General features: G+C 49.1%; 9 protein-coding genes across 9 annotated transcripts; 4 read left to right on the top strand and 5 right to left on the bottom strand.

Annotated features, from left to right (window-relative positions):
• Positions 1-350: 350 nt before the first annotated feature.
• Positions 351-3,832, bottom strand: FOBCDRAFT_136814 (beta-lactamase/transpeptidase-like protein; the record flags this gene model as incomplete). Its single annotated transcript, XM_059607963.1, has 5 exons — positions 351-604; positions 659-1,002; positions 1,080-1,342; positions 2,060-3,114; positions 3,148-3,832. The coding sequence occupies 5 exons, from the start codon at positions 3,830-3,832 to the stop codon at positions 351-353; spliced, it is 2,601 nt and encodes an 866-aa protein (XP_059465192.1).
• Positions 3,833-4,892: 1,060 nt separating this feature from the next.
• On the top strand, positions 4,893-6,185 carry FOBCDRAFT_226861 (carbon-nitrogen hydrolase). The gene is made up of 2 exons (XM_031185780.3): positions 4,893-5,141; positions 5,198-6,185. Exons 1-2 carry the CDS (start codon positions 4,986-4,988, stop codon positions 6,071-6,073), a joined length of 1,032 nt encoding a protein of 343 aa, XP_031036915.2. The 5' UTR covers positions 4,893-4,985; the 3' UTR covers positions 6,074-6,185.
• Positions 6,186-6,888: 703 nt separating this feature from the next.
• FOBCDRAFT_295248 (uncharacterized protein) lies at positions 6,889-7,944 on the bottom strand (the record flags this gene model as incomplete). The annotated part of the gene is made up of 2 exons (XM_059611858.1): positions 6,889-7,799; positions 7,842-7,944. The coding sequence occupies 2 exons, from the start codon at positions 7,942-7,944 to the stop codon at positions 6,889-6,891; spliced, it is 1,014 nt and encodes a 337-aa protein (XP_059465191.1).
• A 1,412-nt stretch (positions 7,945-9,356) lies between these two features.
• FOBCDRAFT_295246 (uncharacterized protein) lies at positions 9,357-12,811 on the top strand (the record flags this gene model as incomplete). The annotated part of the gene is made up of 6 exons (XM_054705146.2): positions 9,357-9,795; positions 9,852-10,985; positions 11,033-11,610; positions 11,667-11,923; positions 11,976-12,310; positions 12,363-12,811. The coding sequence occupies exons 1-6, from the start codon at positions 9,456-9,458 to the stop codon at positions 12,809-12,811; spliced, it is 3,093 nt and encodes a 1,030-aa protein (XP_054561121.1). The 5' UTR covers positions 9,357-9,455.
• A 654-nt stretch (positions 12,812-13,465) lies between these two features.
• On the top strand, positions 13,466-14,674 carry FOBCDRAFT_226854 (HotDog domain-containing protein). The gene is made up of 5 exons (XM_054705145.2): positions 13,466-13,764; positions 13,874-14,119; positions 14,168-14,282; positions 14,327-14,471; positions 14,524-14,674. The coding sequence occupies exons 1-5, from the start codon at positions 13,726-13,728 to the stop codon at positions 14,591-14,593; spliced, it is 615 nt and encodes a 204-aa protein (XP_054561120.1). The 5' UTR covers positions 13,466-13,725; the 3' UTR covers positions 14,594-14,674.
• A 79-nt stretch (positions 14,675-14,753) lies between these two features.
• Positions 14,754-16,049, bottom strand: FOBCDRAFT_275957 (uncharacterized protein; the record flags this gene model as incomplete). The annotated part of the gene is made up of 2 exons (XM_031185782.2): positions 14,754-15,822; positions 15,880-16,049. 2 exons carry the CDS (start codon positions 16,047-16,049, stop codon positions 14,754-14,756), a joined length of 1,239 nt encoding a protein of 412 aa, XP_031036917.2.
• Positions 16,050-17,311: 1,262 nt separating this feature from the next.
• FOBCDRAFT_241243 (uncharacterized protein) lies at positions 17,312-18,104 on the bottom strand (the record flags this gene model as incomplete). Its single annotated transcript, XM_059610341.1, has 2 exons — positions 17,312-17,801; positions 17,845-18,104. The coding sequence occupies 2 exons, from the start codon at positions 18,102-18,104 to the stop codon at positions 17,312-17,314; spliced, it is 750 nt and encodes a 249-aa protein (XP_059465190.1).
• Positions 18,105-19,306: 1,202 nt separating this feature from the next.
• Positions 19,307-20,043, top strand: FOBCDRAFT_226845 (uncharacterized protein). Its single transcript, XM_054705144.2, has 2 exons — positions 19,307-19,617; positions 19,672-20,043. The coding sequence occupies exons 1-2, from the start codon at positions 19,419-19,421 to the stop codon at positions 19,767-19,769; spliced, it is 297 nt and encodes a 98-aa protein (XP_054561119.1). The 5' UTR covers positions 19,307-19,418; the 3' UTR covers positions 19,770-20,043.
• Positions 20,027-22,567, bottom strand: FOBCDRAFT_226843 (uncharacterized protein). Its single transcript, XM_031185788.3, has 4 exons — positions 21,433-22,567; positions 21,301-21,382; positions 20,570-21,253; positions 20,027-20,473 (listed from the first exon to the last, which is right to left on the bottom strand). The coding sequence occupies exons 1-4, from the start codon at positions 22,276-22,278 to the stop codon at positions 20,427-20,429; spliced, it is 1,659 nt and encodes a 552-aa protein (XP_031036923.2). The 5' UTR covers positions 22,279-22,567; the 3' UTR covers positions 20,027-20,426.
• Between the last annotated feature and the right edge of the window lie 1,439 nt (positions 22,568-24,006).

The raw sequence follows: 24,006 nt of genomic DNA, 5'->3' as shown, positions 1-24,006 counted from the left end.
TGAATGACCTTGCCATGCCCTTTATGACCTTTCTTTAAAAGCTTCTCTGGTACTCTTTCTAATATTTTATGAATGTTTATCGTTTATGCCAGGCCCTCTTATTAGCTTTGTGATATCTCGAAAAGGGACAAGAAGAAAAGGCAGGGGAAAAAACAAGAAACGCCAGAGGCCTATTTTTTGTATAGCGTATTACGGGGTTTGTATTAATTAAAGGTCTTTAGAAATCTATTCTCCAGGGCGTGAAAGATACTATTATTAATAGCAAATTTCGGGGGCTAATAGTGAATCAGCGTTTCTATAATTATATCAAAGTCTAAGCCAAATATTATAGTAGCAGGCATGATACATTCTCAATCTTTTGTCTGGACATACTCCATACTATAGTTCCCGGCACAAACAAGCTTTCCTGAGCTAGCCTTGCAGGCCCTCAGCCATAACTCAGGGTGAAGGATGGTCAGGGTGACAGTCATGACTACTATCGGTACGCTGTCTAGTGCAAAGAATACGCCTTCCATTGATGCGAGCGGGCCGTTAAAACCTCCGCTTAACTCTGCACATCGCCAGCATGACCGGACAAAGAGACAGGCGGAGGCTACAGCCAAGCCTGCAAACCACACTCATTAGTCGTTGAAATTGCACGACACCAGGATGTTCTCACCTATTACGTAAAGATGCCTCTTCTCTTGGAGAATGTCATGCCAAGCCCGGTGGTAAATAGCCCAAAGTGCGAGACAGAAGATAGTCGTGAACAGGACCTGAACAGCTAAGCCGGTGATCATGAGGTCTACACCAATTGGATTCTCTGCGAATATAGCCGCAAGAGAGCCGCCGCATCCTATGAAGCAAAGACATATAAAATCGCCGATAATAAAGAGAGATACAAAGAGGCGAGGGCTGATGCGCGTGAACTGAGATGATGAAAAGCGTTGCTGTAGTGTGCTGATATTGAGATAGAGGGCAGAGGATAGAAAAGTCGGGCCAAGTGTGAGGCCGATGATATACCTGCTCATGGCCATTAGAACTAATTTTAATGAAAAACACAGATAAAAGGGGTGGGAGCTGGAGTTTACATGATATACCCGTCCTTGTTGTCTCGATTATATGAAAGTTGAACCTTTCCACAATATCCCACAAGTTCTAGTAAGATGCCACAGACCATCCCAATAGAGTACCCATAGAAACGCCAGAAGCGAAGGGCGATGAGAACATGCAGAAGAAGTAAAATTGAGTAGAAAGAGAGAAAAATTGCATTCGGGGCCAGAAGCGGCGAGAATCCCATAGCTTCGACGCCGTTCGGTAGTGATGTAGTTGTGTTCATGGCCACACAGTTAGGAAGTTGAAACTAGAAGGGATGTTTAAGATGGAGGAGAGAAAGCAAATAGAAGGAGGATGATGTCGAACAGAGGATCAAAGTGTCATAAAAGATTCTAATATATATAGAATAGGTGGGATAGGACGGGGGGCCAGGCGCCTTACGCGTTGTCCGCTTAATCTCCTTTAAACATCCGCTAAGCCCCCGTTCGCCAACAGGTATGTATGTAGGATGGCATATATCCCGTTAGATTTTCTACCCTTCCCCCTATGGAATTTGGTTTCCCTAGCGTGATAAATCAATTTATTGAGTATCCTCCTCGCTCCACTAGTATTCAAAGGTTCGAGTTACTCGGTCCCACGTTTCAGGCCGTCTCGTCATCCAGGCGAATGATATACCCGCCCGTATAAGTCCCATTTGATCACCGCCGAGCCCCTCTTGATTAGAGACTAAGTTCTCTGTGGTGATATAAGCTCTCAGCCACAAGCCTCAACTGCAAATAACACATCTCTTGACTAGAGACAACTTCAGACGGATAGATTAACACAAGGCCTAAGAATGTAAACATCCGATCTTATCATTCTAAAACTAGCGCAGATCACAGAATAAAGGCGAAGGCGTCAAGAATGTATATGAATAGATGGTAAATCTAACTATAGATATACGTCGATAGGAGCAACTAAGGCTTAACGTGCCCACATGCACACTACCGTAAACCACCACGTCGGCACTAAATCAACGCCGTACCCTTTCAAGCCGAGTATCAAAGGCACTTATGGTGATACCCTGAGAAGTGCCGTCCGCCGAAAGATCGATGACAAACTCGTCGATAGATACGCCTCCGTACGTGACTGAATCTACGCCGAACCAGCTAGCACAGTACGGACTGGGTGGAGAGGCGGCGTCAATGATCTCGTAGACCGCCCGCCAACTCTCAAGTCTAGCCTTTCCGCCTGTTTGCGTCTGCAACCCCGTCGGGTACAATCTCATGCTGACGTTCCCTGATCCAGTCGACGACCCTGAGACTATCAGTCGGATCGAATCAAACATGTCACGGCCATCGAAAAACCAAGACGTGACGCCTAGTCCTGGTAGACTGTCTTGCACAGCTACCGTCATGCCATTTCTTTCGTCTCCGTAGCGGCCACTGTAACTTTGTCTTGCTTGTTGCTTAGCAGCCTGCTTCAAAGCAGGAACTAGCTTTGAAACCATCGCACCCGGAATCATGCCCACCACCCCCGAAGCGCCGGTCCCCGCGGCCAGAACAGTGAGTCCGACGCCCCAATCAGGTAGCAAAGCCATCAGACTGCTGTACATCCCCAGCTGACCACCCTTCGTGTACATCCAGCTGGCTCTGTTGGTGGTAGATGTAACACGAGCAATCTCCCATGGCGCACCGACTGCAACCTGTGGATCAGCAGTAAAACTAAGGGGTTTCATCCATCGTCGGGTTTGGGAGGGCGACAACATCTCATACGTCAAGATCGACTGCCCGATCCTGCGTAGGTCCGCAATCGACGAATATATTCCTGCGGCTGGTCCCTCATCACGCGTGTCGACATCATACCAAGAACTACTAGGGCTATCAGGTATGATAGACGAGTCGGAGTTGGCTGGCTTAGCATAACTCGTGGAATTCAAACCGAGAGGGAGGATAAGTTGGCGCGATAGAATATCAGGATACGTTGTTCCAGTTATATTCTCAAGCGCATAAGCCATGATTTGGTAACCAATGTTGGAGTATATAGGCGTTGAAAAGGCCGCTTCGACTGGGTGACGGGTCCGTATGGCGTCAAAGAAGGCTATTGATAGGTGTCAACATTGTGCGAGACAACGAACTCGTAGCCACAAGAGATACATAACAGTGCGGTTGCAGGGATACAAGACGCTTTTACCACAGTAGGCGAAATCTACTGCCCGGACTGGCGGAAATCCCAACCGTGCTAGCTGGCGGTCCGCTGACGCAGGGCTCGGAAAGTCTCGCGGTATGCCAGCCATGTGAGATGCGAGCGCGCCGATGGTTATGGCGTCCCAGTCCACATATTGAAGAGCAGAGGCTGACTTGTTCCTTGGCCTTGCAGAAATATCTGCCAGCTCAGGTACGTAACGCGTGACTGGCTGGTTGAACGACACATCTCCAACCTCAAGTAGGTAGACATAAGCTGTGAGCAATTTGGAAATGCTACCTATGCGATACACCGTCGTGTCGTTGACGGCTTGGACGCCGTGACCGTGCTTCTGCAGAGTTGGAGCCGAGTGATGGTAGCTGAAAAGGGGTCGTTGGTCTGCCGCTGGATAGATGTCGATAGAGAAAGATGTGTTCTGGAAGTCAATGTCGAGGCTTGGAACAAGCTGCAGGATTTCGGACAGGGCATTTCTGATGGAAACATCATCACTCAGCGCCGTCGGAATGAGCAAATCTGGTCCAAAGAGGGGGCAAGGTCTCAGAGCCTGTACTAGTACTGTGCTAAGGCCCAAGAGAACTGTTGATGCAGCCGTTCCTAGAATGTCGATGCGCATGTTTGGATATAACTATACAGATCTCAGTGGTCTTTCAAAGTCTCTGCATTCATTTCATTCCAGAATGAGCATAGAGTCGTCCTTATGTACAACTAGTACCGCCTTGGCAATTTCCTTCAACCTGGAGGCTGGACAAAAGTTGGATTGCTGAGGGCAGCTGAATCTCCGTTCGATGACCGTCCGTATGCCGCTTCGAGACTTGGACTTATCCACCGCTTAATGTCCGTATATATACCATCGGGTGTTTTTGATCCGCTAGTCTCGGATGTGGTATCGGAGTTCAGTACTAGACTGGAACGCTTATGACCAAAGTCGGAACCGTGCTATAGATCACACTTCCAGGTTGATGGTGTTGGTAAGTTTGATTAAGAAGGTACCGCCCGCCCTGGCAGTTACCTGTATTTTCACTCGTCTTTCTCAGACAGATTCGGTCCATCAGGCGAGCCCTTAGTACCTATTCGACACCCGACGCATGGTAAGCAGCGAGGTCACCCTTTGATCTCTAATATGCTTCCATATCTCGACAGTCTCGAGGGTCCTGTAAGCTTTGGCGCAAGTACCCAAGGCCATGGCCTTTGTTTAGGTAGCAACCGTCCACAAAACGCCGACTGCACAGATATAGACGATGGCCGATTGGTGTGTTGTCGTAGCTGCGATTCTAGGAGGGTAACTTGAGTTGAGCGGCTTGGTGTACCTGTTGCTGGCAGGAAGGAAAACTTGTATATAACTAGCCTAGCATATATCATTAACCTAAAGCGTGCGCCACCATCTTGTACATTGACGCATGTTACAAACAAATATGCTTGATAGCATACTGTACAACCACCATAGCCTAAGCCAACTCTTGCCCATGGGTCGGGCTCTTCCCGGAACGTGGGGTTCATAAGCTTGGAACCCAGTCGTTGCTACCCAATTGTAGACCCGTAATCATTCCCTGCAGCATATCATACGTTCATGGGTCAGCCAAGAGGCCCTTCACTGGCTAGCAACGCGGAAATATCCCGTGAATATCCTATGACCCCTCGTTGCCATTTCATACATTGAAACTCTGGAATGTTATCCTGATTTCATTCTTTGCCTCGCCATTGACTCACAATTTGCAGCGCTCGCTCTATGCCGTTCATAATTTAATATTCCAAGTCCCTAGCCTTCCATGGATTACAAAATCGTCGTCGCAGCGGTACACGCCGCGCCCGTGTTCATGAATAAGGCCGCTACTACCGACAAGGTTATCAACTTGATTGAGCAAGCGAGTAAGGAGAGCATTGAGCTTCTAGTCTTTCCTGAGACGTTTATTCCTGGATATCCGGTACATCCTCCATTATTCGCCCTCGGTGCTGCAGTGGCATGGCTAACATGGCCAAGTATTGGATAGAGTGCTACCCGCCCCTCCAACAAGTAGGGGCTCTCGCCAAATATGCCGATGAGAGCGTCGTTGTCCAAGACGGCGACGAAATCGCACGCATCTCGGCTGCCTGCCGCCGCACTGGTGTAGCCATCAGCCTTGGTATTTCAGAGCGCATAGCTCAAGGTTACACGCTCTTCAATTCCCAAGTCAATATCGATGCAGATGGCACCTTGCTGGGCGTGCACCGCAAGCTGCAGCCAACATATGTTGAACGCTCTGTTTGGGCACAAGGTGGTGGCCATACTCTAAGAACATACAGGCTGACAGCTTCAGGACGGCCTTTCAACCTCGGTGGTCTTTGCTGTTGGGAACATACCATGAACGGTGCGCGCCAAGCGCTCATCACTCAGCATGAACATATCCACGCCGGGGCTTGGCCGGCCTTGTCTACCATGGCTGGGTTCGAAGCCGTGGCTGATTCTCAAATCGAGGCTTTGATGAAGGCACATGCCCTCACAGCTCAAGTCTTTGTCATCACCGCGTCTAACTATGTTGACGATACTTGTCTCGAGTGGATGGAGAAGAATCTAGGCAAGCAGGAGTTTGTCAAGGCGGGCGGGGGGTGGTCAGCTGTTATTCATCCGTTTTGCTCATTTCTTGCTGGGCCCCATACTGGTGCTGAAGAGAAGCTTGTCAAGGCTGAGGTGGACCTGTCGCAGCTTGGGCAGGTCAAGGTTTGGGTTGATGCCGCTGGCCATTATCAACGTCCGGAAATCCTTAAGTTTAGCTTTGACGACCAGCCTCTGTGGGCAGATGAAAAGTCAGCCCCTAGGAGATCTTCACCTGTTAAGAATAATGCTGAAGGGGAATCAGTGCCAGAGTTGCATTATTGAGACGGTTTTGTAGCACGCATAGAGAAGCAGCTTTTAGTGAAGGAACCTTTTGGCTTTATTCCCTATTCTTACCTCCACAAATGGACTTTCTCACGGGAAGAATCGAATGAGATGTTTTTCGAAAGCCATTGCCGTGAGCCTTTTGGTCCTCTCCAACTAAAGGTAATCAACTTAGTATGATGCCATCGACACCTGACGCCAACTAGTGCTCGGTTCGAGATGACAACTTTCAACTCGCCGCTGGTTTCGTCTTTCGAGATGAGGACTGCGGTTCATTCCGCCTTACGAGAAAGACAGGTAGGGACTGAGTAGGGAACGAAACCTATCTTTTTCAAATGTTCTAGGAGAGATGAGGTACTTGACTTGGTCCCCGGTTCGCAGTCGGTATTTACTTTCAAAAGAATCGCCATCATCCACTTCCATGGACAAAATGACAGCCATGATAGGCCAGCCCACCGTTTCTACTGCCTGCATTGCTGTTCAGTCCTTGTCTTAGCTGGTTGGAGCCGCCAATCAAAAGGCTCCTAAATGACTCCAGGGTTAACAGAACTCGAGACAACATGTAGCTCGACAGCTTGTCCGTTGCAGGCCATCACCTACACAGTAGCAGCGTTAATGTTCCACAACCAATACGTTACTACATTACATCATCAAAGGTCAAGCGTTCAGAACCGACTTTCCAACACTACTTTCCAAGTTTATCAGATATACGTGCAGCGCAAAAAGGTGATGGAGTTCATCTAGTGCCCAGTGCGCCAAGATACGAACATCAAATGCCACCGGCGTATCAAAGAATGAGCCAAGGATTTGGCCATCTACTGTTTCATATCCCTTTTATCCTCTCTTATTGAATAGCCGCCTCTTCGAGCAGCCTCTGGCAGTTCTGTTGGCTTCGTTTTCCCTTCGCAGCTCGATTTCCACAGCAGCTGTGCCTGTTCACACCATCGAAAATGTTCCAAAAAGCCATCTCGCGCATATAATTTGTCTCGAGCCTTGAATGCCCATTTCTCGCCTTTGGTGCCGATGATGTCTTTTTCGAGAGCAAGTTGACACCCAGCACACGACATTCCGTGTTCGACATTGCCGGTTCGTGTATCATAATACGGAAGTGCGCATGACCCCATAAAGTTGAACTTTCTATTGCGTTCTGAGCTCGCTAGCTGGGCTTGCCTTGGCACATAGGACTGCTGTCTGCAAATCAAACTAGACTGATGGAGAGACACGATAGCAATGCGGGATTTGTGCACGGATTCCTCCATCGAGTATATTCCAGGCAAAGTTTTGAATGACCTCAGTTGGTCCAACTCGACCCTCGTCAAGCGGAATTCCTTCCGGGCAGCTGAAAGAATTTGCATTTGAGTCTCCGGAGCTTCCTTGAGGCATTTGAAACAGCACCGATTCCATGTTAGGAGGGATATGAACCCGCCAAATTCGCCGTAAAGACCACCACAAGACTTGAGACATAGGGCATTGTAAAAGTCGAGTAGAGAAATGTCAACGGCAAGCCGTGTTCGTAACAAGGCGCAGAAAAGTTTCAGTCCGTGCAAGACTATTAGTTGATACTGCTCAAGAGAGTCTACCGCCTGTCGTGATCGAAGATTCGTTTGTCGAAACTTGAACAGAGAGTGCGCATCAAGACGGACCAACGTGTCACGCAGGAGCTCCAGTGGTAGCCGGTCAAGGGAGCCAAGTCCGAAATTAGAAGTCCGCTGGAAGGGTGTTTTGACTGATGAGTATCGAAGTGTTCACTAGGCGAGAACCAGGTCACGGAGACAGTAGTCTTTGCGGTGGTAGGCGGCAGTGCGAACAATGGCATCGGCCTGTTCCTCGCCGGAACGATATTCTGTGGCGGAGCGATGTCCGCGAGGCATAATGGTAGCCATTTACGCAGTGGTCTATACGCTGGAGTGAAAAGGCGGCGAGCTTTAGTAGACGTCGTTGATGGGTGACAATTTCTATAAGGCATTTGGGATATGACCCGCACTTCTCGTCGAAGAAACGCGGACGTCGAGTGCCATCGCCTCTCTGAGCTGCACTGCGTATGGCTCGTTTCTACAATAATTCGCCTCTCAGATACCAATCCGAAGCTTTTTCAAACGTCGACTTCAAATAAACACATCAAGAGGAGATTCTTCCCATGGGAGCAGGTTCAGCACGTGCCGACATAGGGCGAACTTTTGATGCCTGGTGACGCCAGGAAGTCGGGAGGCAGTGGCACTGGCAGCAGCACAGATTTATGAGCGCAGATACGAATATGGGCGATAATACATGAAATGACAGGGCAGAGTAGCTGTGGTCGCTGACGTTGGCATTTGTCGGGCGGAGATTGGGTCAGGCATTAGATGGGTTAGATAAGCGAACCCACCTCAGCCTCAACACCATGGATTTTTGAGTTGGACATCGTGTGTTGATGGGCACATACGACCATAGCTCGTGGAGAATACGGGGTCCCGTTCGCTCCCCCAGAGTCAAGCCGCGAAGCGCCAGATTAGTAGTTGGGTCGGTGACGACCAGCGAATACCTGGTGTTGTATGTCCTTCTTTTTGGTGTTTAGACCCTTTTGTTTCAACAATAAAGACCTGGTTGGAGTGAAGTATTGTCAAAGGAACAATGGTTACACTAGAGATGTTAAATGAATACTTTTCCATCGGATACTGGGAGAATTTACTTGCATTACTGTGCTATCGTTGTTATAGCCTAAAGGGTACTGCCAAGTCAGGAAGGGCATAGAGTAACGGAACAGATGTTTACATGCAGGCTGGCAACACCGTTTTCTACGCCATATAATAGTTTAATGTCAATTTTGAACTTCAGCTTGTTAAAGCGGCTGCCTGGGCCCTCTACGTAACCGAAAGCATCAGGGAAAGACAGTGATTCACTCACTGAACGCGAGCTAAGCTGACTATTCTTCCAAACCAACATTTCTCACCTCCTCTCTCATTTTCATCAGTCTGACTCCTCTCCTCCAACCTAAGTCACACTCTGAGCAATTCTCTCCTTCATCCAACACTTTCTCAAAACAACACCCTGCATCGCCAGTCATCCGGCATTCAAGGACTAGTATCGTTCAAGGTAATATCATTCCTCTTCCCTCTCATATGATATCGCTTGATTTTTCCTCACAATATTTGCCCATATCAACACTACTGCCTCATTCCCGTTGTCTCCTCTTTCCATCACCACTGCCCTCTCATCCCCATTCATCCTGCTCTTGCATCATCCTTCTCCTTTCATCCTCCACATTCTTCCATCACCATCCCCCCTTTTGCATCGCACACCTCGTTCTGCTACTCAAGAACTTCTATCCGTATGCTTGGCCACATTCACAATCGGCTGTTGACTTTCTTTTTCATCAGAAGGCCATCCGGTCCCTTCCTGAATCATGGATACAACCGTGGCGGTGGAGCAGCCTCCGAGCCTGAAGCGTGAGCGCTCTCTAAGCCCAGTGCCCGGAGCGGAGATCCGCGACGTTAAGCGCCAGGCTGAGGCGACGTCTGCAGTCATTCGCACACCCCCGGAGTTTCCTTGGCGAACCTGCCAGCAGCTGAGCGATGTCGAGCGGCTCAAGATCAAAGAAAAAGCTGTCCGGCAGGCTGAACTGGATTGCCAGAAGATCCGAAATATCTTGGAGATAGCACTCTACCGGATGGGAAAGGGTGCCGACACCAAAGACGCCGTCATGATGGGCCGAAACATCATCAGGGAGTGGCTGAAAGAACACAGTAAGCCTTTTGAAGTATAATGTCGCTCTCTTAATAGGTTTCTAACTGTTGTTCAGAAAATGTCTACGAGAAACACGAAACACTTCAGATTCTAGTAGGTGTCGAGGGACCTACCGGAGCAGGGAAATCATCGTTCCTTGGATCACTGCTCCGAATTCCGGAGCTGTTTCCATCTGGTCAGGAAGCTGCCGCTACCGCTGTTATCGGCAAGATCTCTTGGAATGACGTGGATGATCCTGATTATGCTTTCCGGGCGAAGATCGTTCATCGAAAGAAAGAGGACATTGAGAGCGATGTTGAGTCACTGCTGGTAGAAATCAACCGCTACTCGGACCTTATGGCAAACAAGTTCGACCAACAGGACGACGAAGATGCACTCAGCATCGAAGACGCGAAAACAGAGTCAAAGAACAAGATTGATTACGAACTGCCCAAGATCAGAGCTGTCTGGGGTATTGAGAAGCGTGATCTGGAAATCATGGCGAGCAGATGCCCTGAAAAGCGATCCTATGCCGAAACTGTGCAGAGTATTCTGAGCAGGAACATGCCAGCTCTGAAAATTCTTGAAAAGGGCACCCTTAATGTCAACAGGCCAACCGCGAAGCAACTCTCAGCTTTAATCAAGCCATATCTTGACTCCACTACTGTCCAAGTGGGATCAAGTCTCCGGTATGCGGTTTGGCCTCTCGTCAAAGAGGTTCATATCTACGCCAAGGCAGATATTCTCAAACCCGGAATCACCCTTGTCGATCTCCCTGGCTGCGGCGATGCGACGACCAGTCGCTCCGAAGTTGCCCAGAAATTTTCCAATCAACTGGATGTTCGAATGGTGGTAAGCCCTATCATTCGAGCGACAGACGAAAAGCAGGCGCAGTCGCTCATGCAAAGTGGATTTGATGAAGCGCAGATGAGAATGCGTGGGAAGCTTGATGGAAATGGTTTCGGCGTCATCGTTTCCAAGATGGATGAGATCAAAGTTGATTCCTATATTTATGGCTGCGAAGAGCTCTGCGATGATCAGGAAATTTCCCAGAAGGAAGCCAAGATCGAGGAACTCAAGGCGGAAAAGTCCACCCTCAAATATCAGAACGCAGGATTGAAAGAGAAGAAAAGGATGGCCGAAGCTTGGAAGAAGAAGGCAAAGAGGCAATACCAGCTTGCTCTCAGGAAACACAAATCGAAACTTCAAGGTAAGTTTAACACCTTTCCAAAAGGCCATGCTAACAGCCCATCCTAGCGAACCCAGAAGAGAGCGACGAGGAAGTCAAGAATCTTCGAGACATTATGGACATAAAGGACCAGGAGTTTGAAGCAGCGGACAAAGAGCTTGATCAGCACCAGTGGCGCCAGGGCCAGATTGAGAATGAGATGGCGTACCTGAAAGACTGGCTTCATCATCGCGCCAGCCAGACTCGCAACCGACGCGTCAAGGAGCGCATGCGTGACGACTTCATCACTCGACAGGCTGAGTATGATGATATCGTCCCCGGTCAGCGGTCCCAGAACCGCCAGGAGTATGTGCTTCCAATCTTCCCCGTATCCACCAAGGCCTTTTGGCAACTCCAGAACAATGACGCGCCATTGGAAGGATTTCCCAGCGTCCGATTTACCGGAATCCCTGCTGCGGAGCAGTGGCTGCATCGAGCCACGTTGAGCCAACGTGAGAAGCACCTCGACGAAACCCTGGATGGTTACCAAAGTCTCATGACGATGATGAGAATCTACTCTCAAACAAGCGGCCAGGATGGAAACTTCAATTTCAGCAGACCTGAGGTGGAGAGTGCAGTGGCTAAGACCCATCAAATCTTTGCCAAGGTGAGTTGTTCCCCCCAAGAAGTGAATCCTTGGATGATTTGTAACAAAATGTACAGAAGCTTTCTTCCAAGCTCGCTGAAGCTTGCCTCGAGATTCAAAAACTTGATCCTCTTGAACACCGTCAACGTGCCATGAACAGATTCGTGGCGGAGGCGAAGAGGATTGTCCAGCGATGGGCATACAAGTTCCCTGAAAATTTCACCAGTACCATAAGGATGCACTGGGGCACTTACTATGCCAACATCTGCCGTTACGGAGCAGAATATACGAGCTTCTCAACCCCGAGGGTGACCTATAACTGGATGAAAAGCCTGTGAGTATTCTCAGCGTGATATACCAATACGTTCATTGACCAGATTTTATAGTGCCTCGCCTGTCCTGAAGACTCTTGGTAAAGATTGGGATAACAAGATGAACAAAAAGCTACCCAAGATCCGGAAGCCTATGATGGCCGGGTTCTCGCAGATCTGGAAGGAATATCTCGATCAGCTCCAACAAGACATCAGTAACAAAGTGCCAGCTCTTGAAGTGAGCTTCAACAGCATGAGACCAATTCTCAACACTTCTCAGCGATCGACGGAGAACCAGATTCGCAAGACGATTGAGGAGCTATCCCAGAAAGCCTCCAGTGTCGCATTTGATTCAGCCGAGTTCTTGACAGACGAAATGAAGCCCACCTTTGAAGAGTGTATGGAGACTGGTACGTTTTGCCATTGATCGTCAATTGAATGGAAGATGACTGACTTATGTAGATGGCCGTGATTCTTATCGGAGACGAAGAGCGATCATCAATGGAAAGGTTGAGCAAGATGTAAAGCTTATGTGCGAGGAGATGCTGAACCGTCTCGCTGATGGTCTGGCTGAAAAGAAGGCGGAGGTCCCCGGCGAACTGATCCGCATTGCCGATGAAGCCATCAACGGCGTCAAGCAACAACTGTCTTTCCTGGTGAATAATCTTGTGGAGAACTCTGCAGATGGTTCTAAGATTAACGTCCAGAAAACCGAGCTGCAGACGAAGATCCGCGAATTGGTTGAAGCCTGGGAGGACGCATGGGCTGAGGAGGGAGACTACCCAGAGCACATCCTTGACCAAGATCTCAGCATTCCAGAGGATATTCCAGCGCCTATCCTCGATGAGGAGAATCAAGGCAACATGGGCCTTGACATGCTTGATGATGAGGACTTTGAAGATGCGGTCTAAACTCATGCTGGGCTCGAGGTGAATATTGCGGCGATTAAATTGGTGCTGGGTATGGGTGAAATGGGAAGATGGCTCCACGGGAGATCTACAAGAATGGCGTAAGTAACATTTGGTTCGGAATTTGCATGGTGAAAATGGAGTTTGGAGATGAGATATGAGGTTGATGTTACTCAACAATACCCCCCAAAATTAGCACATATCAGATTGACAGATACCCAAATTGAAACTAGCACACTATTTCTCTGTCACTCATTCACTCCCATAGTAACTTGCACTCAACGTGCTGATACTCTTCAGCGAAGGCTGTAGAGCTTCAACGGATACAGGAAAGAGAAGAGGGCGTATTGATGGCAGGAATACCCGAGGTTTGGTGGCAGCCTGCAGACTGAAGCGACCTGGCCATCATAGCACTCTACTTAGAGGGTGATGGCTGCTAGATAATGGAATCGGGTCCATATCTCAGCGTCCTCTCCTGAACCTCGTACCTTGGAGCGACATCGGCGGGGAGTTAGCTGATTGAAGTCGATCGTTTTGGAGATGGGGGGAAGCTTGTGCGGGCGGGAGAAAGACAACCATCTCAGATGTGAATGTTGGGGCAGCCTTGACTTCAAAGCCTTCCTACTTCCTTCCATTCAAATCATGGCATTTAGAAGGCAGATACCCGCTCGGAGCGTGAGGGGAGGTCATCGTGAAGCCTGATTACGTCAATTTGGATGGTGGGGCCGTTCCGTTGGCGGGGGTCAATCATTACCCCGGAACTCGGTTAATCCATCTCGAACTCCGTTCCCATATCTCGAGCTTCTCTCAACATCTCTCATACTACACGACAGGCGTGATAGTACCCTTCATTTATTGGACCTCATATCTCAGACACTGAAAGATCCGACGCAGATTGCTTCATCTCGCCCGTCACAATGTCGAGAAAGCTCAATCCTACGAAATTCACACAGGCGGTGCGTACACCCAAGGCACCTCGAGGCGCATGCATTGCACAGCCAATTACAACTCATACGACTCACGTCTTTCTCAAAGCTTGGAAATTAACTCGTGATTGTGTTCCAGGTCGTGCGCTCCTTCATGGCAGACTCTGGTCTTGAGCCTCGGTATGTACCCCAAGCCACCGATGGAGACTCGGCATTCCGTGATAAGATCCCGATACTGACTCCATTGCCTTTAGTCTTCTGGGAAAACATGTATAGACACCGGAACAATGAATCTGAGATCTGTATTGACGTGGTGCAGTTCCGTGTCACTAGCGCGACAGAAGGCAGAGTCGACTTCGAGCTTGATATCCAAAAAGAACACACCGTTCGTTTCTCACCTCATCACAAATGAGCTCTCACTAATCTCATCCAGAACCGCCTTCAAACGCTCCATGGTGGTACACTTGCCAGTCTCGTCGATCTTGGTGGCTCACTCGCAGTCGCCTCATCAGGCCGCTTCGCAACAGGCGTATCAACCGATCTGAACGGTACGTAGCTCTCTCAATCACGCACGACTTTGCTGACTTGGCAGTGACATATCTGAGCCCCGGAGGCCGCCCAGGAGACGTCCTCAAGGGCACTGCCACTCTCGACAAGATTGGCAAGACACTTGCTTTCACGCAGGTGACATTCACCAATAGCAAGGGACAACTAGCTGCGCGAGGAAGCCATACAAAGTGAGTCTAGCCATCAATTGTTCACGTGGAGTTTGTGTACTAACTTAACAAGATACGTAACGGGTACCATGGGTGAAGATGGCCCATTCGTTGCTCCAGCTGAGTTCTCAGACGTGGACTAGACGATTTCACGAGATTTTAGACATTCTGTTGATGTGGTAGATTTGAGATGTACTAGATATCATAAAGTATAGAAGGGTGGTATCATATCTGTTGAAGTTGTCCAAATTCATTCACGCCCATTCTCCGTCATAAAGCGATTCATTATCTGTCCCAGTACGCCTAATGCTTCTCCGGGTAAGGCTGAGCTGGTACCTGGGGAGGAGTACCATCAGCCTGGTGGTTCAAGCCCACTGTCTCCTCATGAGGAGGCGGTGATCTGGGCTGAGACACAGGAGATATAGCATCATACGCCGCATATTGAGGTTGTTGTGGTGCATAGTAGCCGTTTTGCTGCTGAGGCATTTGTTGCTGAGGACCATACCCCTGAGCCAGATGCTGCTGTTCAGGCTGCGGGTAATGCTGCTGCTGAGGCATAGGTACAGCATTCTGTGCCTGAGGAGCAACCTGTCCATAACCCCAAGCCGTACGTTCCCCAGCCTCAACACCCTTCACAGGCTCCTGCTCCTGCTTCGACCAAATACCATTGTTCCTAGCACGACCAATAGCGAAAACCAAGCAGAGGACAACGAATTGAGGCCAAATTCCAAAGACGACTTCGAGGATGTAGTAAGCGTACTTGTACTCACGATCGCGGTACGCACTGCTCAGATTGGTCCAAGCAGCTGTCGACGCCATATTGAACGTTGTGCGCATGAGCCAAACAACGGATGCGGCGATGAACATGTTTGAGCACCAAGTAAGAACATTCTCGCCCTTTGATTGAACCTTGATCATAATTGCCCGCGCAACAATGGCAAGAGAAATGACAAAGACCAAAACACTGAAAGAGAAAGCAATCTGTCGAGATTTGGTGTAGCTATCCGCACCAACGCGAACATCGTTGAAGAAAACTTCATACACATATCTAATTCGAAGACCGAAGGCGGTCAAAGCGAGAATAAATAGGATAGCCGCTGCGATGTATGAGACAAGGCGAAGGATCTTGCCCTTGGGGTCGGGGCGGCCTGTCTGAACCATGACGATACCGGTGCCGAGACGGAGGAGGATGATCATGATGAGAATATCGGTGACCATATCGTAAATGAGCGCAAGGGTAGCGAGGACTTGCACGGTGACGAGCAGGGTTTTCGAGTAATGCGAGTCAAAGTCACTGTCGATTCTCCCGCCGTAGTATAATTGCGAGTGAACGACTGAGACGACGTATGAGGCGAATTCGAAGAAGGCATAGCTAAGATGGGTCAGTTATTCCACTTCATCAAACAAGTAGCAGAGGATAGGAGCATACCCTGAGAACACCAAAAGAGCCAACTTGAGATACGTGAAAGCAGTTCTCGCAGGATCCCTCTTACGGCGGACGAGACAGAAACTGCAGAAGAATAGAACGACAGAGGGAATCCATGCTCCAAGGAAGACCATGGCCCCGTGGGCGATCCAATATTTCTCAAGTTCGTACATTGTCGTATGTTGAGAGTTGTAATTGTTAAGAGTATCTCGAAGAATGCAGGACTGAGGATGTGTGTAAGTTACACAAAGATTCGTAAATCGCCGCCAAAAGTCGGAGACCAACAGTGTTGAGAAGTGTCAAACCACACCACAAATAAAAAGAAAACAAGCCAAGATATAAAGTCCAGAAACGAAACAACAAACTTGAGCGCCACTCCTTCATATTTAGCTCCCCCAAGCTGTATCACCTCTTTAGCTTTCTCATCACAGTCGAGAGAGTTTTCAGGGCTGAAGCAATTGGGTCAGCAACCTGCATCTAAGCACCAAGCCAATGGGCGACCATCCGCGCTGCAGGGGTCCCGGCACTGCCTCTCCGGGCGTTTTAGCAGCTTCGCTATTGGCTTGGCATACATGAGCTTTGCATGTTTTGTAATTTACCAAGGCTTTTTGAGCTGTAACTCACGTTGTGGTCAGGCGTAATTTTGCAAATGACCTTTAATTTTTTAAATTAAATCATAGAGTGAGTTCCATATTGTTGAGCTGTCAAAAGAGTGATTGTTAACCGCCGACGTTGAAAGAACTAAACTCTAAAAATCCCATTTATAGGTGGTCTCGGGTGGTCCACAATATTCGTAACCGCCCAGAGGATACGATGCGATGTGATGCTGGCGCAGAAGTGTTACGTACGACTCGGTCACTGGCCCAGCCGCAATAGCGGATTGATCGTGAATCGGCATCTCAGTGCCGTCTCAAATGGGTAATGGCCGCACGAAATGCCTTACAAGAGCTTGTCTTGGCACGTGGTTCGAAGAATGTAAACGAGCGATACTTCTGGGGCTGAGCAGCTGTGGTATGTTTCTAAGCACTTTATTCGTGTGTCAGCACTGTGATTGAGTAGTGGGTATTCGTATCGGTTTGAGGTTTGAAGATGAACTTGTTGAAACACCAAGCTCACGATTCGGATGTTGATGGCAAATGATATTTACCTCAAATATCTTCTAGCCATAAATTCTCATAGTTGTGATTCAAAAGAAACTAGAGCCTCATGTCGTTGCTGTTTTCCCAGTCCCATTTGAGCCCAACCTCATCGCTGCGATGGTCTTACTGCCAAGACTGTCCGGCCATTACTCTTTAACTCAGCCACGCTGACGCTCTCATGAGTCCATCCCCGCAGCCTCAATCACAAAGACAACACCCAAGCGAAAAAAAAAGAAACATCCAAGTAGTATGATCAATTAGTCATCCATCATCACAGTCCCCCATCAACATCAATCTCACGAATTCCTCTTCGCATACAAAAACGTCGGCATCAAATCCGACGCCGGAAAAAGATCCCTCGTCCCCGTCTTTAACCAACAATTCCCTCCCTTGACTTCATAGTTCTTCGCCATCTCCCTATTAAACGCGATACTATCACAGAGCGTCGCATTTTCCTTCCCGCTGTTGATCTCGGTGTACATTGCACATGCATGCATACAGTCGAATGCTGTGTAGGCCAGTATAGGCACTATATCGTTCCCTGGGTAGTCAAATCCGCAGGTATATGTGAAGCCGTAGCCGTTGGTTGTGGTGTAGTCATCTTTGCCGTTTGGTTGGGAGCATGCGTCGGGGAGAGTGAGGTTTGTTACTTGGTCTGCTGGTTTGGGTTCATAGAATTTCGACTCGGCGGTTTCGGTGGTTTCGCTTGCGCTTGCTGTGAGGGTTGGACAGGCGGAGGTTTGTATCGCGGACGCAGCTGGGGCCTCAGACACTTGTGAACTATGGCTGTTAGCATTTGTGCATATGTTAGTAAGTCTGGGTCTCGTACTTCTTGCAGTCGGCCAGAGCTGATCCAAGACCTCCACCAACTCCAGCTCCGACAACCACTGCAGTGATGATAGCAACAAGCGCGCATAGACTCAATATGCTCAGACCAAAGGGACCTTTTCGTGCCTCGACGACCTGAACATAACCCGATATTGGATCCTTCGAACCCTGACTGTAAACGCCGTGTGGGTTGACTTCTGGCGCATGAGCTGCGCTGTCCGAGTAGACCTCGAGGCCTTCGTGATACCGTGACTCCGACATCCTTCCTTATCAGATAGACGTCTCCAGGTGTTGTGAGGGAAGAGCCGCACCGGTGCGGGTTTCATTTTGTGCCTTGCAGCTATGTGGAAATGTCAACTATTAAAAGAAGGCAATTGTCAAAGCCTCGGGCTCGGGCTCGGGACCGAGAGCAAAGCCAAGCCATGTCGACAACTGTCACGTCAAACCCTTGATGTATCAACTCGCTTGCAGCATTTGAGTCACTTGGTGGTATATATCTGAAATGAAAGTGGCTTCTACAGATCCTGCAGGATCATTTTGGTTACATCGATAAAACCTTATGGATCTGTTAACCCATGCTCAACCAGGTGGAATGGGATGAGTACCCACCTGGACCCGGTAAATCGGCAGTTAGATGTTAATTGTGGTAATCGCCGGGAAGCTTGGTATAAGACAAGATGAGACTTGGTCTGGAGCTTGGGAGGAACCTCAAACACTGGTCTGTGAGGAGCTAGATGAGGTGATGTGACTAGTCAGCAAGGGCCTCATTGTAGTTACATATCCGTTATCAATCAATATCTGTTTGATGAACTTCATGAGGAGCCCTTCTGTTCCTCCCGAGAGGGGTAATAGTGAATGCAATATCGGCACCGAGGCCGTCTCTCATCCCATTTGTGTCTCCGGTGCTGGATCCACACGGGCTCGGAAGGGTCCCACAAATGCGGCATCGACCATCGGAGGTTTAAGTTTAATTGATCACGGAGTAGGTACAATACAGCAGATGAATGGTGCACCGTGAGATCCTGTATCAAACGAAGATAAAGCCTACTGCTGGTAGAAAACACCAGAAAGCCTATCAATCTGGAACATTCTCAACCCATCCGCCAACCTAACCATCCCCATCTCAACCTACAACCCCCAAGCCCAGATCGACGATCTCAAAAATAAGCACTCTCAGACGTCTCCCCATTCCCGAAGAAGCAACCACTTAAAAAGAGCCAAGCATCAAGCATAGCATCAACCATTAACTAAAAGTGACATCTCTTCAACGGCCATTAGCTCACATTACCTTGTTCTCACAAGGCTGACCTGATGTAAAACACTTCTTACCTCATCAAGACGCAATGTTTCACAAAACAACCTCCTCATCTCGTCGCGTGGTTGGGTGACGTCACATGCACATCGCGAAATCGAGAGCATGACGACGTCACGACTTGCTCTTAAATCCAGGAACAAGAAAGTGAAGTAGACAAGGTCATAAAAGGCAGCCAAGAGCTCTCTTTTTCAAATAGCTTTTTCTCAACGAAACACTTACCTACCTACACTTGAACAAGAGCAACACGATCAACAGACAAAATGGCCATCACAAGTGCTATCAGCGATCTCTTCAGCTCCATCTACGAGCTTCTCGCCTCAGTCTTCAACACCTTCTACTCCGTCATCCACTCCATTCTCTCCGCTGTTCTCGGCTTCGTTCAGGGTCTTTTCAACCTCATCGGCGATGTCGTCTCCGGTCTTGTTGAGGTCACCGGTGGCGTGGGCAAGTTTGTAGCCAGTGAGTTCCCTCCTTCGTATTTACATCATTTTTTGCGTGCTGACGATGACAAAGGCAACGCTGCTATTCTTGCTATTGGTGTCCTCGGTACTTTCGCTTATGTGAGGTATACCGCGCAAGGACGGGCTGTTGCGAACAAGAAGACTCAGTAAATTTTTTGACCTTGGATTATTGGGAGGTTTGCTTGGCGATGGATATACACGATACCCTGATGCTCGGTGGAAATGACCTGGTTGGTGTTGGGGACACTAAGAAACTATCTTTCGCTAGTGAATCCTAGTTTATTCAGTTAAAATTAATGCGATGCCCTTCAAACTTCAGTGACCTTTCTGTGGTTGGTCTTGTACTCGACTTTAAACTGCGGCTCAATCGATCCCTTGCTGGCTCTGCAGATCATGTAATAGCCCTTGTGCTAATCTAGATCACCTTATCCAGTTGCCGTACTAAACCCGTTCACTGCCTCTGATGCGCACGAGACTTTGGGTCTTGTGACCAAGACGAAGGGGAGTCTCTGAATCACTTCACAGACACAGCATTTCACGGCGCAAAGCACATCTAATATTACCTAAACCAAGTATAGGATTAAAACAAATGTCATAATTCGTTAATGTTGTAGGTTTTCCAATGAATACTCCAGTCCCAAACTTGTCTAGATCCTTGAAACACTAAAATATCCAGAATATACACCTCATTTCATATGTATCCCAGTCTTGCGATATATCCTGTGAAAGTTCGGTTGCCCTCATAAGCCATCAAGGCCGTATCGTTTTCGTTCAATTCATTCGCCTTGGTAGTCGTCGACATGTCGTTTAAGTCAGAGTAGCAAGCATGGCCCGCATGAGCTTAGGAGGAGGTCCTGTGCAGCCGAGTCAGCCACACGTTCTCAAGAGACGCGAATAACATAAAAAGGCGCACCTTTAACGGTACTTAGGTACGCTAATGGCCATCCTACCTTTCTTGTCCTTCTCAATACGAGGAGGTTTGCGGTGTTCAACCACCTTCTCCAATCTTTCCTCCCGGATAACGAGTTGTCCATCTGGCAAGCGCTCGGCGCTGACGATCTCGCCGCTGGTAGAACGTCCTCGAGGTCGGTGAGCCAGCTCACGTTCCAAAGCCTTGATCTCCTTTCGGATGTCGCGACCACTGCGGGATCGAGAGCGAGATCGGACGACAAGCTCCTCGGTGGGGTGATGGTGATGATGGTACGAGTCCCAGCTGGAGGATGTAGTGGTAGTTGTGAATCGAGATGGCGAAACGTCACGGATAACAGTCTCCTCATAGTCAAAGGGCACTTGCTGAGGAGGCGGTCCTGGCTGGTAGAAACCAGGAGGGGGACCTCCAGGCTGAACCATAGGAGGAGGCTGCATCTGGATCGGTGCTGGGGCCGGGGTCGGCATTGGATATGGTTGAGGTGGAGGCATCATCTGAACGGGTGGAGGAGGAGCTGGAGTTGCAACTGGAACAGCAGCGGGAGGTGCCTGGGCTGGGGGTGCCTGAACTGGAGGAGCGGGAGGCGGAGGAGTCTTTGCAGGCGGTGGTTCCGGGGTTGGTTCCCTGACCTTCTCCTTGGGCGGAGGTGCAGGCAAAGCAGCAGTAGGAGCCTTGGGTTCTCGAGAGGCGGCAATTTCAGCTTCGACTACGGAGTGTCAGTAGCGTATCAATTTTGCGAATTGCAGGACTTACCCTTCTTGTAATCCTCGCTGACCTTGAGCAGCTCATCAATGTTATCTTGGCCCAGAGCCTTCTGCACAATAATTGTGTTGCCCTAAATCATGTTAGACGCCGAGCAGGAATCATGGGCATTTGACTACAAACCTCTTCAAAGAATGGGTATCCGAGATCAATGAGAGCTCGCTTGGAAACAAGCTTAGCAGGAATGCGAGTCTTGCCCTTCTTGGGATACTCGCTCTTCACTGTAGTACCTCCGCTGCTGCTAGAGGAGCGGCTAGAAGATGAAGAATACGAGCTGCTTCGAACAGAACGAGTTCGAGTAGAACGAGATTCTCGGCTGCGTCCACGGCGGTTGCGAGATCGAGTGTATTCGCGCTCACGAACACGCTCAGGCATGGATCGGTAATCATCGTCGCCATAATAGTCGGGCTCGGCAATCTTGATGTCGTCATAATACTCGTCGCCGTATCTGCGAGGTGGAGGCAGTCCTCGGGTCTTGGGAAGAGGAATAGGTGTGTAAGGAGGAGCACGATAGTCATCTCGAGGATCTCGGTGATCTCGAGGACGGACATCCTCACGGCGAGCAGGAGGGGGATACTCCTCACGGTCCTGGAAAAAGCGTGGTCGGCGGTCAAAAGTGTCAAGAGATGATTGTCGGCGGAGGAAACCTGGTCGACGAGGTGGAGATTCGCGACGAGGATGGTCTCGCTCTCGTTCTCTCTCTAGAACATCTGTGCGACGAGCCCAGGGAGGTGGCATATCTCGCTCTCTTTCTCGCTGTGGCTGGTAGCGAGAATCATCGCCGTAGTAGCGACGGTCACGGATGTCTTCTTCTTCGTAGTAACCGCGACCAGGTCGACGGTCATATCGCTCATCTGAGTGGTCGCGGCCTCGTGTGCTGCGTGTATATGAGCGATCGTCATCGAAGCGATCTCTGTTTTGTTCGCCTCGCATTCGCTCAAAGCGATCGCGGTCCCAGCGTTCGGCCATTATAACTGTGTGTGGTGTTGTGTGATTGTGGCTGCTTAAGCAGACCGGAACGTATAGAGGCTAGTCCTCTGGTGTTAGTGGTATAGCTGATCGCCTTTTAGCGAAAGGGTATTAAGTGCAAGTTAAAGGTGCAGGTGCAAAAAACGATGATGAGAGAAGGATGGAGGAGAGAAAGAGAAAGAAGAGGTGATGTACTGGAGGGTGGGCGGGATACTTGATGAGTCGAGAGGGAGGGAAGAGGACCAAGGATTAGTGGTAGGAATATTCAACTGGGATTGGATGACAAGATGGAGAGGATGGATGATGGAGGGTGAGAAGAGGCCGATGACGTTGACAGACTGATCCAAGACCCCGCTTGTCAAGAGATTCCAGGGCCGAACTGTCCAAGTGGATCCTCGTCTTCTCAGTGGCTTGTGACTCTAGCGACAATTACAGGGGGCTGAGCGGTACAATTGCATGAGGGGAGAGCCCTGGAGCTTTACTGTCCAGCTGATGACGACTTGTGATGAGACCGAGTTAAACAGTGAGACAGCACAACACCTGATATATATCAGACAAACAATCAAGGGTCCTTGATTATCTCGAAGAACCAATGCACGAGATCAAAGAGAAACGTTACGTGCGTAAAAGTACACAAACACAAGCTTACACAAAGAAAAAAAGAGAACCATCACTGTAACTTAACGCCCATTCGCTTCGATAGTGGTCTCGACGCCCAAGCACAAACCAAGTGGGCCGGCATAGCCAAAAGCCGGATTATGGCACATGAAATGCAGGGACTGGGATCAATTGAGGCTGTGGGAAAATGTTAGCAGTCAGATAATTCTCGATAACTGATTGAATCTGTAGAACCATATGTGAATTCCCATATAAGGCAGGGGAATGTAAATGTTTACGAATGTCAAGTCTTGGTGTTTTACTACCAAGGCAAATGATCATCCAGCATGGGCCGACCCGAGTGTGCCCTTCTAAAAATGGCATCTTTACCAAGTTAACCTACCCTTCTCCATCTTGACGTTAACAAAAGAGAGAGAAGAAACCCACCGGGAACAAAGTTTCTCAGTCTGCAGGGTCTTCCCCTGGAGGGAACTAACGACGGAGGGGAGAGCCTCAAAGGGCTTTCGTTCTCATTCTCGTCTTTACCAAGACCAACGGCACAAGCCGTGTTTCTTTGATCATGGTAGCCCAAAGCTCGCCGCTCGGGCTCTGCTGCGTTACATTTGGGTTCTTGGCCCAGGACCCGAATAGCTCACCGGCAGATGGAATTTCCAATGGGTGACTGCAGCATCGAGGTCTGTGCAACTTGTCCATCGGAATAGCAAATTCTTACCGAATGTTTCTTTGGGAAATAACAAACTTGTAACGGGGACGTGTCAGCTTGAGTGGTCTCCTCAAGACTCATCCTTGACGGGAGCTGTCACGAAACCAAGGACCTCAAGTCGCGGGGAGATTCTCCTGTACGATGACGTCGAGAAACCAAGACACAAGCCCTGGCCCGACCCACACGAGCCATGCAATCTCCGAACCAATCATGTCTTCCAAATTCTAACCAAGAGGTGTTGGGCATTGAACTTGAGATCTCCAGAAGATCACTGAGACTCGGCAGGATCCGATTACATTAGGCAATCACTGCTTGGTACCTGATCAACCTTCTCGACTTCCACGAGATCAGATTTGCTCTAGGCTTCTACGGTAGCTGAATGAGGTGGGACCTCCAGATATCTGTAA

This window comes from Fusarium oxysporum, chromosome VI, assembly GCF_013085055.1.
Source record: "Fusarium oxysporum Fo47 chromosome VI, complete sequence".
NCBI lineage: Eukaryota > Fungi > Ascomycota > Sordariomycetes > Hypocreales > Nectriaceae > Fusarium > Fusarium oxysporum.
Note: the sequence above shows the minus strand (reverse complement) of the source record. Positions and strands in the feature narration are given on the sequence as shown.

Bases quoted from the DNA above. Each gene is read 5' to 3' on its own strand.
- FOBCDRAFT_226861 (XM_031185780.3), top strand. From the start codon at position 4,986: ATGGATTACAAAATCGTCGTCGCAGCGGTACACGCCGCGCCCGTGTTC. The intron at 5,142-5,197 runs GTACATCCTCCA...AACATGGCCAAG, and splicing joins CGTTTATTCCTGGATATCCG to TATTGGATAGAGTGCTACCC.
- FOBCDRAFT_226845 (XM_054705144.2), top strand. From the start codon at position 19,419: ATGGCCATCACAAGTGCTATCAGCGATCTCTTCAGCTCCATCTACGAG. The intron at 19,618-19,671 runs GTGAGTTCCCTC...ACGATGACAAAG, and splicing joins CGTGGGCAAGTTTGTAGCCA to GCAACGCTGCTATTCTTGCT.
- FOBCDRAFT_226843 (XM_031185788.3), bottom strand. From the start codon at position 22,278: ATGGCCGAACGCTGGGACCGCGATCGCTTTGAGCGAATGCGAGGCGAA. The intron at 21,383-21,432 runs GTTTGTAGTCAA...AACATGATTTAG, and splicing joins GATACCCATTCTTTGAAGAG to GGCAACACAATTATTGTGCA. The intron at 20,474-20,569 runs GTAGGATGGCCA...TCGGCTGCACAG, and splicing joins TATTGAGAAGGACAAGAAAG to GACCTCCTCCTAAGCTCATG.
- FOBCDRAFT_226854 (XM_054705145.2), top strand. From the start codon at position 13,726: ATGTCGAGAAAGCTCAATCCTACGAAATTCACACAGGCG. The intron at 13,765-13,873 runs GTGCGTACACCC...ATTGTGTTCCAG, and splicing joins CTACGAAATTCACACAGGCG to GTCGTGCGCTCCTTCATGGC. The intron at 14,472-14,523 runs GTGAGTCTAGCC...TAACTTAACAAG, and splicing joins GCGCGAGGAAGCCATACAAA to ATACGTAACGGGTACCATGG.